General features: G+C 41.1%; 1 protein-coding gene across 2 annotated transcripts in view; it reads left to right on the top strand.

The window, feature by feature from the left end:
• LOC116042715 (collagen alpha-1(XI) chain-like) overlaps positions 1-17,508 on the top strand; it is a 53,609-nt gene that overhangs the window by 22,988 nt on the left and 13,113 nt on the right. For both annotated transcript variants that reach the window (XM_031289031.2, XM_031289030.2), the window contains exons 7-36: positions 2,014-2,133; positions 2,230-2,358; positions 2,492-2,539; positions 4,199-4,240; positions 4,447-4,509; positions 4,592-4,666; positions 5,293-5,376; positions 5,490-5,546; positions 6,455-6,508; positions 6,620-6,673; positions 6,769-6,822; positions 6,904-6,957; positions 7,037-7,090; positions 7,188-7,232; positions 9,772-9,825; positions 10,700-10,744; positions 10,828-10,881; positions 10,968-11,012; positions 11,088-11,141; positions 11,279-11,323; positions 11,803-11,856; positions 12,267-12,311; positions 12,506-12,667; positions 13,158-13,211; positions 13,323-13,376; positions 13,467-13,511; positions 15,948-16,001; positions 16,144-16,188; positions 16,269-16,322; positions 17,238-17,291. In XM_031289031.2, the coding sequence (XP_031144891.1) occupies positions 2,014-2,133; positions 2,230-2,358; positions 2,492-2,539; positions 4,199-4,240; positions 4,447-4,509; positions 4,592-4,666; positions 5,293-5,376; positions 5,490-5,546; positions 6,455-6,508; positions 6,620-6,673; positions 6,769-6,822; positions 6,904-6,957; positions 7,037-7,090; positions 7,188-7,232; positions 9,772-9,825; positions 10,700-10,744; positions 10,828-10,881; positions 10,968-11,012; positions 11,088-11,141; positions 11,279-11,323; positions 11,803-11,856; positions 12,267-12,311; positions 12,506-12,667; positions 13,158-13,211; positions 13,323-13,376; positions 13,467-13,511; positions 15,948-16,001; positions 16,144-16,188; positions 16,269-16,322; positions 17,238-17,291 (1,851 nt within the window). The remainder of the gene's footprint in view (positions 1-2,013; positions 2,134-2,229; positions 2,359-2,491; positions 2,540-4,198; positions 4,241-4,446; positions 4,510-4,591; positions 4,667-5,292; positions 5,377-5,489; positions 5,547-6,454; positions 6,509-6,619; positions 6,674-6,768; positions 6,823-6,903; positions 6,958-7,036; positions 7,091-7,187; positions 7,233-9,771; positions 9,826-10,699; positions 10,745-10,827; positions 10,882-10,967; positions 11,013-11,087; positions 11,142-11,278; positions 11,324-11,802; positions 11,857-12,266; positions 12,312-12,505; positions 12,668-13,157; positions 13,212-13,322; positions 13,377-13,466; positions 13,512-15,947; positions 16,002-16,143; positions 16,189-16,268; positions 16,323-17,237; positions 17,292-17,508) is intronic.

The following is a 17,508-nucleotide window of genomic DNA, read 5'->3' as shown; positions in this document are numbered from 1 at the left end:
AAATTTTACGTTTCGTCATTTCTTTGCAACTTTGAAGGTAATTTGCTAACGCTAGCTAGCCTGAGCTAGAAGCCTTGCTTTGGTGTTATAAGTCATGACTCCGTCCTGCTTCAGGTTAACCATGTTTTAAATAAAGTTTAAGCATGTGTATACCTCTCACTGTGTTTGTACTTTTATGAAAGTATCAGGTAAAAACAGGGCTACAAATGAGATCTCTGTGAGAGACCAGCTAACTCCTAGCAAACTATTATGTAGCTCAATGCTGGACTATTCACCCCTAATTCCGGTCACTTTACTGTATTTGTATTTGTTTAGTATTTGGTTTAGAAGCCTTTATTGGTGATTTTTTACGGTACAAAGTCCTGCTACATACGTACATAGCTAGCTATATATGCTCCGCTATGTCGCGTTAGCATGCAGCTACAATAGTTAGCTATGAGTATGCTAACGTTAGATTGTAGTGGAACGAAGCAGCACTTTCTAACGTCAAAAATCGCGGACCAAACACTACACAATCGGACATGTTTCAGCAGGAATGTGACCCGGAAATGGGGAGAATTTAACAACATTGCCAGCTAAGATGACCGTTAGCATGTAGCTACTATAGTGTTTACTGCCGTTAGCATGTAGCTACTATAGTGGTATACAGCAGTGGTGGCTGGGAGAGCTGTCATCCCATCTTCAAAAGGACACTTATGTACGTTTACACTTCATCGCATTAATAATAGACAGTCTATGGTTATTAGTCAAGACGAAGTATTAGGTAAAAACATTAACGTAAACAACACAACAACGATGTCGCTACACGGTTTTGGATCAGTGACAAGTTTCGAATGTTTGTAGCTATGACTATTGTATAATAAAGATTTAATAAAAAAAGATTTAATAAAAAAGTTGTAATGTTTGGTCGTAAAGTGTTGACACATGTTACTTATATACAGTCTATCGTGCAGGCAGAACGGATCGTGTACCGACAGTTACAAATCGCACAGGGACATTGTTAGTTTTCTACTACGTAATTATGCGCATGCACAGAACGGATCTTACAGGCGGTACTGGCCAATAAATGCTATTGAAGGGCGGGTCTTGGCGTGGCGGGAGTAACTTCCGGGTCGCGAAAAAAATACCAATGCAAAATTAAGGAATACGACTTATACACACGTATTTTAATTTCCGAGTTCCATCTACAAATACATCAAAGACAATCGGATAACGAGATTGTTTTTCGTTTTCCGTTTTTTAATATCAAAACAAAAAACGAATAATGGGTTGTTTTCCGTTTTTTGTTTTCCTATTTACTAATGGTAATTGGGAAACTGGCCGTTTTTCGTTTTTGTTTTTTTCCTTTCAAAACGAAAATCCGTTGGCCACGAAGTACACGGACCGAGCTCTCACCCTCTCTTTCTTACTTCATTTCACTCTTTCTCTTTATCCTTCGCTCCTCATATTACAACACGGAACACGGTTTTGTGTTCCAGGATACTTTGCCAGGTTCTTTGTGCCAATGTTCAACACTCCTGGGAAAGGTTTCAAATCCTCTTCCAGTGCTGCTGTTTGATTTATCCTCTTACAACTCAAAACACTCCAGGGTTCCTGGTTTATTGTGTTCAGTAGTTTTATTGTAACACCACCAGAAATGCAATCAGCAGGAAGAAGCCAATGGAAAACATGGAATTTAGACACTTTTGTGTATTCTAATGACACGCTGATTAAGCTGTTATGCTATCCTGAAGGGGCTAAAATAAAAAAGACTGAACTGTAGCAGTGCCATGTATTTCTTGGCTTTTTCATTATATCTTTCATGTAACAGAGCAGTCAACCAGACAGGACCACTAGAGGAATCTAATATCTTAACAGGCACCCTCTATGTCCTAAAACTTACATTTCTGTTCTTTAAATCAATTCTATTAATGTATTTCAATACAGAATGAGTGTCTTGTAAATGTATAAACAAAATGTTACACATGCCTATATCATGCATCATCTCTGTTTTGATTCTTTTATGGTCTTCAGGTGGAGAGATTACCCAAGAAACATGTGGTGGAGGAGTTTGAGGAGTTTGACTACAGCGACCTCTATGAAGACATCTCTGTTTCCACGGTGACTGTAGGTCCTAATGTCACTGAGTACGAGGTGAGACTCTAAACATGAGGTTGGCTTTGTGCCTGTGTGTGTTTTTATTTCCTTTTTGTCCCTCATTATGTGTCTCTGTGTATATTTCTTGGACAGATCGTAGAGTACGAAGACTATGACAACACAACAGATTACTACCATGTGAACGAGTATGAATACCAGGAAGAATATGATGAGCGCTACGGACCGGCCGAGAGAGAACGGGAGTACTCTCTTAACGCACAGGTACCAGCCAAACCATCACACACCAAGAGTTTGTGCAGTTGCACATAAAGGAATCCTGTGTAGAGAGTAGAAAACAACCCCTCGGTGCCTTATTCATCTACATTTAAGTTGTTCTTCCATCTCCTCTCATTAGGATATACCAGAGAAAGGACAAAAAGGAGAGCCGAGCATTTTGGGAGCGGTGAGAAAACACACACACACACACACACACACACACACACACACACACACACACACAAACAGAGGGCACACAGGGCTTGATATTGTCCTTAAAATGTTTTGAAAACCGACTTAAAAGTATCTACAGCATTGAGTATCAAAAACGGTTAAGTACTCAAAGAAAGGCATTAAATGCTTGGTGGAATTCTTGTTTTTCTACCGTCAGAAATTACCGTGGTTACTATCCCTTAAAGGACAATCCCGGCGCAAAATGAACCTAGGGGTTAATAACGGAGGTGTACCCACTCTGTCGTTCTCTGGGACATGTTTTCATGCTAATTGATTGTAGCTTGAACGAAGCTAGTAGTATTCGGGGCACAGGGAAAGTAAAAACAAATCGCTATTTATACCACTAAAAAGCCTCAAAATATCACCAAACTTCACCGGTAGCATAGTGAGGGTCCCTACATGTTAACCGAAGCGTTGAGAACTTTGTAAGTGTACCGACAGTTTATTGAACGAAGAGCTGCGGAAGCTCCGTGAAAGGGCTACGAGAGAGAGAGAGCTATGCCGCAACAGAGCCTCGTACTTCGGGAAACCAGTCATGACTTACAGCTGGCGATGCCAACTAAAATCAAAAGCAATTTGCACAATATATCTGAAATAATCTCACCGATGTAAAACATAACTTGTCTAGTTTACTTACTCAGTGGATAACTGTCCATCTTGTCCCTCCTGTCTGGGTCGCCTTCTCCAATTTATTTTCGGGACATGGAAAAAAGTTTCCCTGTTCATCAGAGAGGGGGAATCTTCAGACTGTACAAAACACTGCATCTCTTGGGTGTTGCGACGCAACAGGTCCCACTCCGTGCAACACAGATACTCCTGTTCGGTGGCCATAGCTTCACAATGTCCGCAGGTACACCACCAGTTTCCTGAAGTACGAGGCTGTGTTGCGGCTCTCTCTCTCTTGTAGCCCTTTCATGGAGCTCCCGCAGCTCTTCGTTCAATAAACTGTCGGTACACTTACAAAGTTCTCAATGCTTCAGTTAACATTTAGGGACCCTCACTATGTTACCGTTGAAGTTTGGTGATATTTTGAGCCTTTTTAGTGGTATAAATAGCGATTTGTTTTTACTTTCCCTGTGCCCCGAATACTAGCGTTGTAAGCTAACCAGCGGTCTGCGCTAGCTTCGTTCAAGCTACAAACACATTCGATTAGCATGAAAACATGTCCCAGAGAACGACAGAGTGGGTACACATCTGTTATTAACCCCTAGGTTGGTTTTGCGCCGGAATTGTCCTTTAATGTCTCTGGTTGTTTTAGGGCATTGTGGTCAGTGTTATAAATCAGGATATTTTATTGCTTTGTTTGATTTTTGCGCTGTACTTTTTTTTCCAGCTGTTTAATTAGCTTTTTTTTTTTATCCATAAACAATTTCTCAATGGATTTTTTTTAGAGAAAGTAAGGAAGGAATCGATTGTCATATCCATCAAAATGTCACTAGTGCAATTCAAACTATGACAAAAATGTACTATAAAAAAATGTACAGTATATACGAGTAAAATGTTCCATTCTGTACATATCTTGGTCCCATTTTTTATTGAGTCTGAACTCTCAAATATTAGTAATGGCCTCAATCATCAGAGAAAAAAGTTAATTTCTGTGAAATTTCTGCAGGGAACGCAGGTTACTGGACCACACGGGCCACCAGGACCTGAGGTTAGTGCATTTTGTTGAATGATATGTAACTTTAAACACATTTTTCAATATTCAGGTAAGACACCTGTGTTGCATGTGAAAAGATGGACACAAGTTTAACTGCAGTGACTTTTAATATGGAAATGGAAGCTTGCAATTAAATATATAATAATGTATATAATTCCATCTAACTCAGCTAGCTTTTTGTGTTTTTCGTATCTGTGCAGGGAGAGCCAGGGCCTGCTGGAGTCACAGGGCCAGTAGGACCTCGAGGAGACCCCGGGGATCTGGTGAGGACTGTCCTCTGTTTGCTGTGTAAGTCCACCACATTTTGGTGCGTCTCCATAACTGTCTTCCTCTGTCTCCTCTCAGGGCCCTCCAGGGCGGCCAGGCCTTAACGGAGCTGATGGAATACCGGGGCCCCCAGGAAACATCATGCTTATACCGGTAACATGAAGATACTTTAGTGTTGCCTGAGGCCTTACAGGCTGCAGTGATGTCGCTATGGCAGTTATTTGGTCCTCTTAACCCTTAATGGGGCCCTGGGGCAAATGGGAATGTTTGAATGTCATAACTGAGAAATGGGCTGCCTCAGGATACTGTAGATACATCACCTGGCCGCCCTCACTTAACTTTTGAGAACCCACATATAACATCAATCACATTTTAAACCAAACATTTAAATTCAGCTTTTCAAAATGTTTTTGGATATATTAATTTGGTCCAATTGTTGTGTCAAATCAGTCAGCTGTAGTCAGAAAGCACTTAATTTTTCTAAACTTAAAATTAAGTTTTAAGTTTTAAACTTTAAACTTAATTGGTTGTTTATTTGGGTTGACATCTGGTGACTGTGAGGGTCATAACATGTGATTCACATCATTTTGTACAAACCATTCAAAGTCCCCTCGTACCATTAATTCACTCTTCTGCACCTTTTTATGCAAAACTTGAATAGTAATGCTATGTATTGGCCACTGGGAGGTGTACTGAGTTTGACTTAAAAGCATAGCATTGTGTGTGTGTGTGTGTGTGTGTGTGTGTGTGTGTGTGTGTGTGTGTGTGTGTGTGTGCAGTTCCAGTCAGGTGGTCATCCAAAGGCAGGTACTGTGGTTTCTGCACAGGAGGCGCAGGCTCAGGCCATCCTGCAGCAGACCAAGGTACACAACCTTCTGAATTATTACTGTTACATCACACACAGAGTTCATGTATAACTACTGCTGTGCGTTTGTGTGTGTTGTTGTTGTCTGACTCCGTCTTCCTCCTTTTCTAGCTGGCTATGAAGGGCCCTCCAGGGCCACTCGGCCTCAGGGGAAGACCTGGACCACTGGTGAGTGAGAAATGCAGCTGCTTGATTTTCTCCTAATTCAGAAGATGGAAAGCTGCAGGTTGCTGTTGAATGGACTGCAATTACAATAATGCAATGTAGCGTTTGGTCATGCCACACTGCTATTTAGTGGAAAAAATACAAGAAACATTAATAGATTTTATAAATAAAATACCTACGCAACCTGAACATTACTGGGAAAAATAATTCAACTGGTGTGCTCCCTCAACACAGTTAAAGCAATCCACAGTTAAAACTGACAAATGCATAACAAGGCAGCAAAACACACGTCGGATATTGTGAATCAGTATATCAATGGTTTTAACACACTTCTTTGCAGTGCTTAGTTAAACACAAGTCCTTCTTTATTAATTGCGGTGTTTGCAAACAACCTGTTGCGCTCACCTCCTGATTAGTGCCAAAATGTAGTTTCAGGAACTCACACCCAAAGCAGAAGGAGTACAGTGGGAACAAAAGCAGAACCCATAACATAGTTGCATGTTTAGCCCAGTTCAGACCAAAGATTCGCGACGAGACGAGTTGAAACTTGCTACCTCTTGCAACGAGCCGGTCTGCAGCGTTCTGAAACAGGTGACGTCCCTTACGTTCTAAAACCAGCCTCTGCGACTTGAACAGCTGAGTCGCAGCGAAACCATCAGCTGGCTTGAGTCGAGCTGAGACGGGCCGGTTCAGACCGCTGCATCTTTTCCCTGCGACGTTCTAAAACCGTTTCGTCTCGTCGCGAATTTTTGGATAAAGTTCCTGTGGTTCCAAAATTCCAATATTACGTAGATTCATACAGTACACACACACACACACACACACACACACACACACACACACACACACACACACACATGTGCGCACACGCACCCAAACAGACAACTGATTGTAAACTTTCTTCTCCCCAGGGTGCACCAGGTCCCTCTGGGCTGAAAGGGAACAATGGAGATGCGGGGCCACAGGTGAGTTAGCTGGTTGTCATGGCAACAAACTCAGCACCTCACTCCTTTTCATAACACTTGAACTCATTTGAGAACCAGCTCAACTGCTCTCGTCCCACCTTTTACCCCTAGGGTCCTCCAGGGCATGGAGGTATGCCAGGTCAGAACGGACGAGTTGGGAAAAAGGTGAGACTAAAAAGACTGCAGTCTTTTCTGATTAAATATCTTCTGTTGACAGGGACGAGTCTTGCATGTTTAACTTGTTTGTGTGTGTCTTTAAGGGTCGAGCAGGTTCAGATGGGGGCCGTGGTGCAATAGGAGAAGCTGGAGCAAAGGTGAAAAAAATCTAATGTCACGGTCACGCTGTTGACTTACTGACTTCTTAAAATATGAACTAATACATCTCTTTTTCTCAGGGGGATAGAGGGTTTGATGGCTTACCAGGTCTCCCTGGAAACAAAGGGCATAACGTAAGTTATCTGACTGAATGAGTGATAAGCAGATATTTGACAATGCTGATTGCCGACTTCCATGCGTGTGTTTTCTCAGGGGGAGAGGGGTAAGCCGGGCCCTGTAGGTCTTTCCGGAGAGCCAGGTGAAAAGGTGAGAGGTCACTGTGGTTGTGGGTATTCATGTTTATGCACGTTTGTGTTTACAGTATGTATTTACAAGATATACTTATGTTTGTGTTTTTTCACAGGGCTCTGAGGGGCCAACTGGGCCAAGAGGACAACCAGGTGACGCTGTAAGTGTTTACACACAATCAGAAAACACACATATACACTACTACTACTGTACTATACAATCAATGACTTGTTTAAATCCACTACATTTTTACATAATGCGACATTAGTCTTAAACACAATTACGTATTAGAGATGCACCCATAGACCGGCCGGTGACCGCAATTGGCCGTTTTTCATGTGTTCGGCCATGACCGGCGACCGGCAGGTCAGTCCGACATATGCCGATTTAATGCCGGTCAATGCTACAATTAACTGACAACATAAGTTATACGAGTTACAGTTCTCAAGGACGCACGGACGCAACAGCACAGTCTCTTTTTCCTTTCTCTCAACTTTTTCCGCCGTGTGTCGCACATACCCGCTCGCGGTGTGAAGCGCGTGTGTGCCCTATTTTCGCACATGTAGGGAACCTCGTGAATTAACCTGCAACATGTCAGCTGTTTGGAAATTCTTCAGCGTGTGTGCAGAACATAACAAGTTTGCAATATGCAACACCTGCAAGGAAAAAGTAGGGCGTGGAGGGACGACACCAAAAACCAAAATCATGTTTTTTTAGTTGGATATTGGATGTGAAAAGAAGGAAATGGTTCTAACATTGCACTTTAGATGTGTGTTAATTTCCCACACCAGGAGTAATTTATATAGTTCTATTTTATAGTGATCCATTATCTATTCAAAAAATGTTCTATGTTCTGTGCAAAATGTTCTATTAAAGTAAAGATAGAAAATAAATATTTGTGTGTGCTGTGGTTAGAAAAAATGAAATGGGAATCGGCTAAAATCGGTATCGGCTGGCCTAACTCAAAGAAAATCGGAAATTGGAATCGGCCTAGAAAGTTGTAATTGGTGCATCTCTATTACGTATATATTTAATTATGGCTGTTATTCTACCACACAGACACAGACCCCCACACTGTGTATTTATACATATGAGGACCCTCATTTACATAGTGTATTCCCTTGCTTAAACTTAAACATGCCAAAGTCCAACTCTTGCCTGAATAGTTTAACATTTAACAGGGTACCCGCGGGGTCTTAAAAGCATTGAAAAAGTCTTAATTTTGATAATCTCAAATTAAGGCCTTAAAAGCCTTGAATTTGTTATGCAAAGTCTTGGATTTTGTTACAAAGGTCTTGTATTTTTTTGCCTTTCCTAGGATTAAGTTCATACCGTAACAAAATTAACTGTTACTAAATGAGGCTAATTAAAAACTGACCGGAGCCCGTCGCTGGACGCACCGGAGGACCGAGACACAAAGTAAACACGTCTCTCTGACCGGTACCAGGCGGTTAGTGGTTAAACTGAGCGGAGGATGTGCGGAATATGTCGGTGTGTGTTGGAGCCTGGCTGGCCGCTCGGCGCCTTCAGACAAAGCTCAAGCTAACAAGCTAATGGCGTATTAGCTAGCCAAACACAGAGCTGTAACAACTGCAAATATTGGATCTGTGAGCGCATTAATCTGCTCGGTGTGCGTCTTATAACAAACAGAGCGAGTGTCGGACTCTAACATCTGTTGATCCGTGCAGGACTTCAGTGTGAGAGGACTATTTAGAGACAAAGTGACCGGCAGGTAACGTTAACGGTTATCTGCTACTGTAGCAGAGCTGCAAGTTAACGCTGAACTGAGCTGTGTGTTTTCACTGCTGCAGGTTTTCATGCACAACTGTTGGTGGTGATTTCCAGAGGTGGAAGACTTACTCAGATCATGTATCGCAGTAAAAGTAGAAAAGAACTGTGATGTAGAGTTACAAATTACTTGTCAGTTACAAGTCCTGCATTCAACATCTCCCTTAAGTTAAAGTACAAAAGTATTAGCAAAATATACTTAAAGTACCAAAAGTATTGCTCATTATACAGTGTAATCTATCTTATTTTATTGGATTAAATATGACTGATAATTTAAATAAAATGTTTTATTTAATTCAAGTAGTTTACATCATTATTTTCTAGGATTTAAAATGTATACAGATTTTACATTTTCCCCTCATACTTCTGTTGGAATGGGTATGAAGTTGGCATTGAATTTAATTTCAAATGGTATTAAAAAGGTCTTAAAAAGCCTTGAATTTAAGTTGGAGGATCCTGGGGTTACCCTGATTTAAGGAAATATGCTTCTTTGCTTTCTTGCACAGAGTTAGATGAGAAGATCAACAACACTCTCATAGTACTGTCATTATAACTAAGATTTCTTAAATCTTTGAGACTTAATTTTTATTCTATGAAACCCCTAAAGAAGGTACAGTGTATGGATTAAATAAAACAAAAGAAATCCCATGTCTCCCATACTTACATGTCTGCTTAATGATGCTTGTTACAGTATTACACACAGATAGATTCCCATGCACTGTACTTGTATATTAACATAAACGATTCCCTATTTCCTTACCTTAACCCTAAAACCAAGTCTTGATCCTTACGCAACCCTATGTTGAAGAAGTGAGGACCATCCAAAGCATTCAGACTTTCCAAAACTGTTCTTACTCTTATAGATCTACTAATGAAATCTCATTATATGTCACTGTGATGTTGTTTTTCAGGGTTCAAGAGGTCTGACTGGACCCAGAGGTCGTTCTGGTCCCCCAGGCCAGCCTGTGAGTGGGAAATGTACACTTTTTTACTTCTGCACACACACACACACACACACACACACACACACACACACACACACACACACATATACACGTTACCGTTTGTAACATTAAAAGGCATAAGATACCAGTAATTATCCTGCTCTCTAGCCTCTGTGTTTATCTATACAGGGAAAATAAGGCTCTTCTCATTACTAACATAAATTCAACCGTAGTGTCACTATCAGACGATGCCACATTGTAATGCCTAATCATGATGTTACTTTGGTTCTTCATTTGTTTACATGATGTTATGTAAATCTTATCTCATCTGATAAAATGACTGTCTTCCTGCCAAATACAACATCTCCAAACACCCCAAGCAGTTTCTTTGTAATTTGCATTTGTGGAAACACTAGTTAGCACTTGTAAGAAACTGACTTACATCTGAGCACATCGAGGAACCACTTTTTCATTTGGATAAAATACATATTTTTGCTTGGAGTTGGTTAATTAAGCTTCAAACACTTCAAGCAGGGAGGTAGTATCGCAAAAACCATCAGGGTGGCTGATCATTTTCAGTTTCATTTAGTTATTGCCCCAGGATGTTCATGTCACAAGTCTCTGGTGAAAATATGTTAATGATACAAGGCAATGCACCCTCCTTGTATCTTTTCTTTAGACAGTTTTTAGGTTTTTAGGAATGGAGGGTACATCCAGAAAATAAACCCTATACAGGGGAATTCATTTTTTGCAGTATAGAGTTGGCAGCTCACGGTCTGCTTTTTAAAAAAAAACATACATTCTCCTCCAGTGTCCTATTATTTTGTAATAAAAAAGCTCCTGTGCTTTCACTTAAGGACGCAGAAGTATTAACCCTTCCTTTCTCTCCTCACAGGGTATTCGAGGAATTGACGGGGTTCAAGGTTCAAAGGGAAACATAGTGAGTATAATATAGATAGTAGTAAAGACAGGAGAGCCTGAAAACAAACTACTTCCCATGACATCATTTCCTGTATGTAACAGGGAGCCCTAGGAGACATCGGAGCATCTGGACAGCAAGGCAACCCTGGCATTGTGGTATAAGCAGAGAACAAATACTCACAAAAATAACTCAGTTGCCTAAATGCATACACAGAAACACTAATACTCTATCTCTCCTACAGGGTTTCCCTGGTCCTCAGGGGTTAGTAGGGCTGCCAGGAGAGAAGGTAAGACACTTTTATTAGGATTTTTAACTTTGGGGTGAAGGAGTTGGAATTGATTGACTGATCTTTGTTTTACAGGGGCCTCAAGGGAAGAAAGGGATGCAGGGCTTACCTGGAAACGATGGGCCCTCAGTAAGTACATGCATGTTTGTACTCATGTGCATCTGAGGTCTCCTATTGACACAACGCATTCCCTGGTCCCTAATCCTAACCTTAACATCACAACTACATGCCTAACTACATATATTAACATGCCCTCTTGTCAACAGGGTCACCCTGGAAGAGAAGGTACTCCAGGTGAAAAAGGACTGCCGGTAAGTCTGTTGTATGCATGTACAGTATCTGTGTTTGTGTACAATGCATGCGTGTTGTGTTGCTGTTGTCAAAGTTAACAAGAAGGATTAAAGAAACAAGTTATAACATGTTAATTAGTGAGTTTTAGAGGTGCCAGTAGCCAGATTTTGTAACCTTCTGACAGAGCCAGGCCAGCTGTTTTTCCCTCTTTCCAGACTTTGTGCTATGCTAAGCTAGCTGGCTGCTGGCTGTAGCATCTTATTTAACGGACAGATATCAGAGCTGTGTCAATCCTCTCATCTAACTCGAAGCAAGAAAACTAATAACGGTATTTCCCAAAATGTCGAACTGTTCCGTGTGTGTGTGTGTGTGTGTGTGTGTGTGTGTGTGTGTGTGTGTGTGTGTGTGTGTGTGTGTGTGTGTGTGTGTGTGTGTGTGTGTGTGTGTGTGTGTGTGCGTGCGTGTGCGTGTGTGTGTGTGTGTGTGTGTTCATTTGTAGGGTCCTTCAGGAGTGCAGGGGCCTGTTGGATACCCTGGACAACGAGGAGTCAAGGTAGGAAATGCAAATGCAAAATATTCCTGCTATTGTGTAAAAACCACACACAGTACAGTTTTACTGATCCTCTGGCTTTAACATCACCTGATGGTCTTCTATTGGTTGAGGAAGTCTTTTGAAACCCCATTCAATAAATAAAAAGAACAACATGTTTGTCCGGATGAAATAAGGCTGTATTTTGTAGTTCTAAAAAGGTTAACTTTTTTGGAAGACCTAACCACCTGGCCATCATCTAACCAAAGGATTAAGCAGGTGTTGGTTTTCACTGTCAACAGTCAGGTTTAATGGAAAGCATGGTAGCAATTTGATATGCTTGCCACCTCGTGAAGTTGTCATGAACAGCCTGTGATAAAATATAATGTTTTCTTGTTGGCTTCCTGTTTGTTTTGTTCTCTCCTGTTTGACAGGGAGCAGATGGAATCAGAGGATTAAAGGGAAGCAAAGGCGAAAAGGTGAGAGAGACAGAAAAGTGGTTCAGTCTGTGTCCGTTCATGATGTTTTGTTGTCTGAAAATAACATATTACCCTCACAGAACAGCTACAGTATGCATGCAAGTGTTTTTCACTACCATCTGGGATTTTATGTTGTCTGTTAAACTGGATTTTCTGTCTGTCTTTCTGTCTCCTCCAAATCATTCTGTCTGCAGGGAGAGGATGGTTTCCCAGGAGCCAAAGGGGAGATGGGAGCAAAGGGGGACGATGGAGAAAACGGAGCTATAGGTGCACGAGGAGAAGATGGGCCTGAGGGGCCCAAAGGACAGATGGGTCCTCAAGGAGAAGCTGGCCCTTCTGGTACTTCTGGAGAGAAGGTACAGAGCTCAAAATTAATACAATAAATGTATGCTTAACTGAACATGTACAACAAAACTGTACAAGACAACTTAAAGCTTTAGTGCGTAACTTTTTGATATTAATGAACGTCCGTTACATTCAAGCCATTGCCAAATGAGTTGCTACAAGGCTAATTAAGACTCAAGAATCAGCTCCACACGACTCTCTCTGTATTTCTCAGTATGACTATGTTCAGAAGATTGTGTTGTCCGGGGACTTTACCACGCAGAAGCTTGAGTGAAGATTATTACCTCTTCTGAAGAGTCCATCATGTTTTTTTAATCCTCCATGTCCTCCTTGGCTACTAGCAACTGCGTGGGGGAGGGGTAGGGGCACGTGCGTGATCACGTAAGGCTTGTATCATGTGGATGCGCCGACAGATTTGTTGTCATTACTTAGAATTCCTCATGAGAGCGACAGAAACTACGGACTATAGCTTTAAGAGTCACGCTGTCTCTCTCTTTTTAGGGGAAACTGGGAGTTCCTGGGCTGCCAGGATATCCAGGGCGACTAGGGCCCAAGGTAAAATAAATGAAATAATCAATGATCGATTAAATTAATCTAAACAAGTTACAGATATAGTAGATATAATGTATACAAACTAAATGTGTGCATCTTCCTCCTCCTGTTCAGGGCTCTGATGGATTTCCTGGTCCAATGGGAGCTGCAGGAGAGAAAGGGAAGAAAGTGAGTAGAGGGTTTAACATCAGGATGATATTGCGTCAGGAAATCTGACTTTTTTTCCAATAATGTCCTGTCTTTTGTGGTGTTACCCAGGGTCCTCCAGGACAGCCAGGAGCCGCAGGCCAGAGGGGTCCGAATGTGAGTGCTGTGTCTCAAAACATTCCCTAGCACAGAAAGTGAGCTATTTTCAAAAAGCAGGCCACATGCCAAAATAATTTTACAGCAAGTTCAGCTCTTTATACAATTTCCAGAATGCACTTTGAAAATCAGGTGAGTCAGATGTCTAAAAATAGAGCGATAAAGTCATGCCCCCTCTTCTAGCTATCCTCTCTTCCATTTGCTTTTGTAACTCAAGTTTTTTTTGTAGAGGCTCACTTTAATTGGTATTTCTGTCCATATTGTGAGTTACATTGCACTGACACTGCACTGGCAAGTACAATTTAAACCCCTTGTAAAAAAAATTATTAGCATTCAACTACAGCTCCCATGAGGCTTTGACATTGGACTAAAGATCAATGGGATGTTGTATATGTTGTTACATTTTAAGTGTCATTTTACTGTATCTTGGTTTAGATGACATAGTGTTTAAATACAGTACAGCAGATTAGGTATGAACATACATGGAGAAAATGGAGTAGCATTACTACACTTTTGGTTCACTCTCACAACTCTCATAACATTGTTTTTGGCTACAGCAGGCTGCTGTTTTCAGCTAAAAAGCTGAAAAAACAATTGTACACTTCCTGTCCAGCACCAAATGGCAGACAGACTCAGTTAGCAACTAGCTAGTGAACACAGTGGAGCATTAGCAGCTAAAGAACCAGACATTTCCCTCAAGAGTTGTTGGAGACCAAAAACAGAGCTAAAAGAGAGTGAATTTTAGACTAACATTTGTCAGGTGGTCAGAAACATGACTCCTAATGAATGCCAATGTTGCTCCATGTCTGTTGGATGTGTAAATGGACATTTGCCAACAAGTTTGCCATCTTAAAGGAATAGTTTGGATCTTTTACAGTGGGTTTGTATGAGGTACTTATCCATAGTCAGTGTATTAGCTACAGTAGAGTAGATGGCGGTCTGCACCTCTCCAGTTTGGAGAAGCAGACAGGCATTCTGACAAGGAAGCTAAGCTGTACTGCTTATAGCAAAACTTATTTTAGCCACCTAAACCTTGACATCAGACAGCCATTTATGACGAGAAACTGAAGCCGGTATATCCTCTATGCTGTCCTTAAAGCTACCAGACTCTGAAAACAGAAACTGTTGTTGTGGATTTCTCTATGTACGACTTACTTAACTTAATGAGTTCACGCTGCAGAGTATAGCTAAAGACATTCTAAAAGCACGCAGTACTTTATACATTGGGGATGCACTTAATTGCTCAGCATAGTACGTCATCTGACAGCACGTTTGTCATCAGAGGCCCTTGCCCAGAAGTTATAACAGACCATTGTTTATCTTGGCCCTCTTGTGGACTGTGGTAAACTCTCTGTCCTCTTACGACCTGCGCACTTCCTGTTTCCAGAATTTTACCTAGCAGAACACGACAGTTGCTGTTCTACCGCTGCCTCATTTGGTTGGTTAGTTAGTTAGTTTTAATGTGTAATTTTGGTGTTTTAAAAGAGTATGAACTAACAAAACTAACAAACAAACTAACTGATTGAGGCAGTGGTAGATGAGCAACTCCCGTGTTGTGTAAGGTTAAAGTACTGTTTTTGTCAAAGAAGTCTGGTGGTTTTGAAGAGAGCGATATAACAGCTTCAGTTCCCCCTCATAAAGGGCTGTCTGGCGGCATTGTAAAGCGGTTAAAATATTCTAAATATAGCCTACACTTAAACTGATATTGATTTTTTTAGGCAGGCCTTTTTTTAAATTACATTTTTGCTGTGTGGCCCCGTCCATAGCAGTACAGCTAAGCTCCCTTGTTGGTACTCCTGCCTGCTTCTCCAAACTGGGGGCATGCCAGCTGCCATCTACTGAAGATAACACACTGACTTTGGATAATTACCTCATACAACCCCACTTCAAAAGATCCAAACTATCCCTTTAACTTAAAAGGTGATGATGCGTCACTGAGTATGTTCGCACGGTCCAACAAGTCCGCCACTGGTGGAAAACTTTGAAAAAAATCATATTTTGCATGGCTGCATGTAAACGGGAATCTAAGCCATGTAAACAGCTTAGTCGGAATATCGTCTTTTTCGGAAAAAGGGCAAAAAACTGAATCTTATGTGCATGTAAACGTAGTCAGTGTTGTGTTTGCAGCTTGTTTCTGCTGCCCCATGTGGCCTAAAAACATCTATTCTTTAAACAGTTTTAAAACTTGACAATATACCTGAGATGTTGTTGATGTTAGCCTTCACCATTGTCACCTTAAAATCACAATGTTGCAGATCTCTGAGTCATCACTCTTGTTTACTGAACCATTAACCGAATCAGTCCCTGGACGTTCACTGTATAGTTGGTCACTACCTACTGAACTGAAGGTTTACTGGTTTAAACCACACCTGTCTCAGGTCAGTCAAAGTTCATGGCTGTCTTGGGTTTAGTCTCACACATGTTTTTTTTTGGCAGGGTGCACGAGGTGGCAGAGGCGCAAGAGGGCCTACAGGGAAATCAGGAGAAAAGGTCAGCTGACTCTCCTCTCAGCCAATAGTAACACTCTGTCGGTCATTGTTAATGGGTGAATACACCAGCACTATTAGCTGTGCTTCACCAGTTTCTATCTGTCACTGCTTACATGTTACTCTTCACTCTTATATTTCCATAGGGCGTCTCAGGACAGGATGGGCCTTCAGGATCTCCTGGAGAAATGGTAAGAAAAACACTGTTAATATACTGTATGTTATTAGTTGATTGATCGCCTGTTATAATGGCTGGTTATGTTTTTTTAAGGGGCCTCAAGGGCCGCAAGGAAGGAATGGAGAGTCAGGACCTAAAGGATCAAGCGTGAGTTGTGAGATAACACACAGACACACACATACAAATTTAAAATGGATTCATTAGTCATAATCTGTATTTGTAATTGTTTATCAGGATAAAGAGTTACTTCACCACTCCACTCCACCCAATCTTCTCTTTTTAGGGGGGACAAATCACATAAATATAAAACACTACATTTGTATAGTATACTGACAAATAAACACAAAGGATAATTTCTCAGCTACACACAGTAGGTATACTTCTTTCCCATTGCTAAAATCTCTGTTGCTCCTTTTTTCCAAAACAGTTTTATTGTTTCTTATCAATTCTTTTTAATTCATTTTAGTTTAATGTTTTAGTGAAGATAACAACAACAACAAACCACGTACTGTACAGGTCAGTCTTAAGTCTCAACGTTACATACAGAAGAAAACAACAACAAGAATTTTCATCTTCAAGCCTTCACAGTGAAAACCCAATCTTCCAAAAATACAAAAAGTCCCAAACCTTTGGCAAACAGAGACAGTATCTGATTTGTTTCAGTCCAGTTTCTCTTTTATATCGGGGCTCAGATGGCATGTGGTATTTTGTTGTGGTGCAGGCTGCATGGTGCCAATATTTCATACTGCTTCAGGTGTCATCAAAATAAATCATCAAAAGAAAATTCAGATTGAGAAAGCAATACAAAGAAATCCTCATCATATGCTGCTATGAACTGCCTCTAATGGCCTGTAGGGGGCAGTTCCTGCAGTTGTATGTGAATATTCGACCGCTCAATAAATAAAATGCTAGCAGTTTATATCCTGAGCGCCCATTCATTTCTCACCTTGGTCTTTGCAAATGTGTGTGTGTGTGTGTGTGTGTGTGTGTGTGTGTGTGTGTGTGTGTGTGTGTGTGTGTGTGCGTGCATGCGTGTGTGTGTGTGTGTGTGTGTGTGTGTAGGGTCCTGCTGGGAAAGATGGACTTCCAGGTCACCCAGGTCAAAGAGGAGAGCCGGTAAGTGAAGTCAGATTTCATGAAAGTCATTTTTTGTTTTTGAATTTCTGAAATGTATTCTTCCATCATTTATGTTCCTCTTTTTTTGTAAATAAATGAATTTGAAATTTCATTTTGGGTATGAGGGAGAACATGTGTAAATAGCAATTGGGAAGTGGGTAGATTTTATAATCACTGATTTGCGGACATTGGGTGGGATTAAATAACGTTTATACTT

Source organism: Sander lucioperca, chromosome 4 (genome assembly GCF_008315115.2).
Source record: "Sander lucioperca isolate FBNREF2018 chromosome 4, SLUC_FBN_1.2, whole genome shotgun sequence".
NCBI lineage: Eukaryota > Metazoa > Chordata > Actinopteri > Perciformes > Percidae > Sander > Sander lucioperca.
Note: the sequence above shows the minus strand (reverse complement) of the source record. Positions and strands in the feature narration are given on the sequence as shown.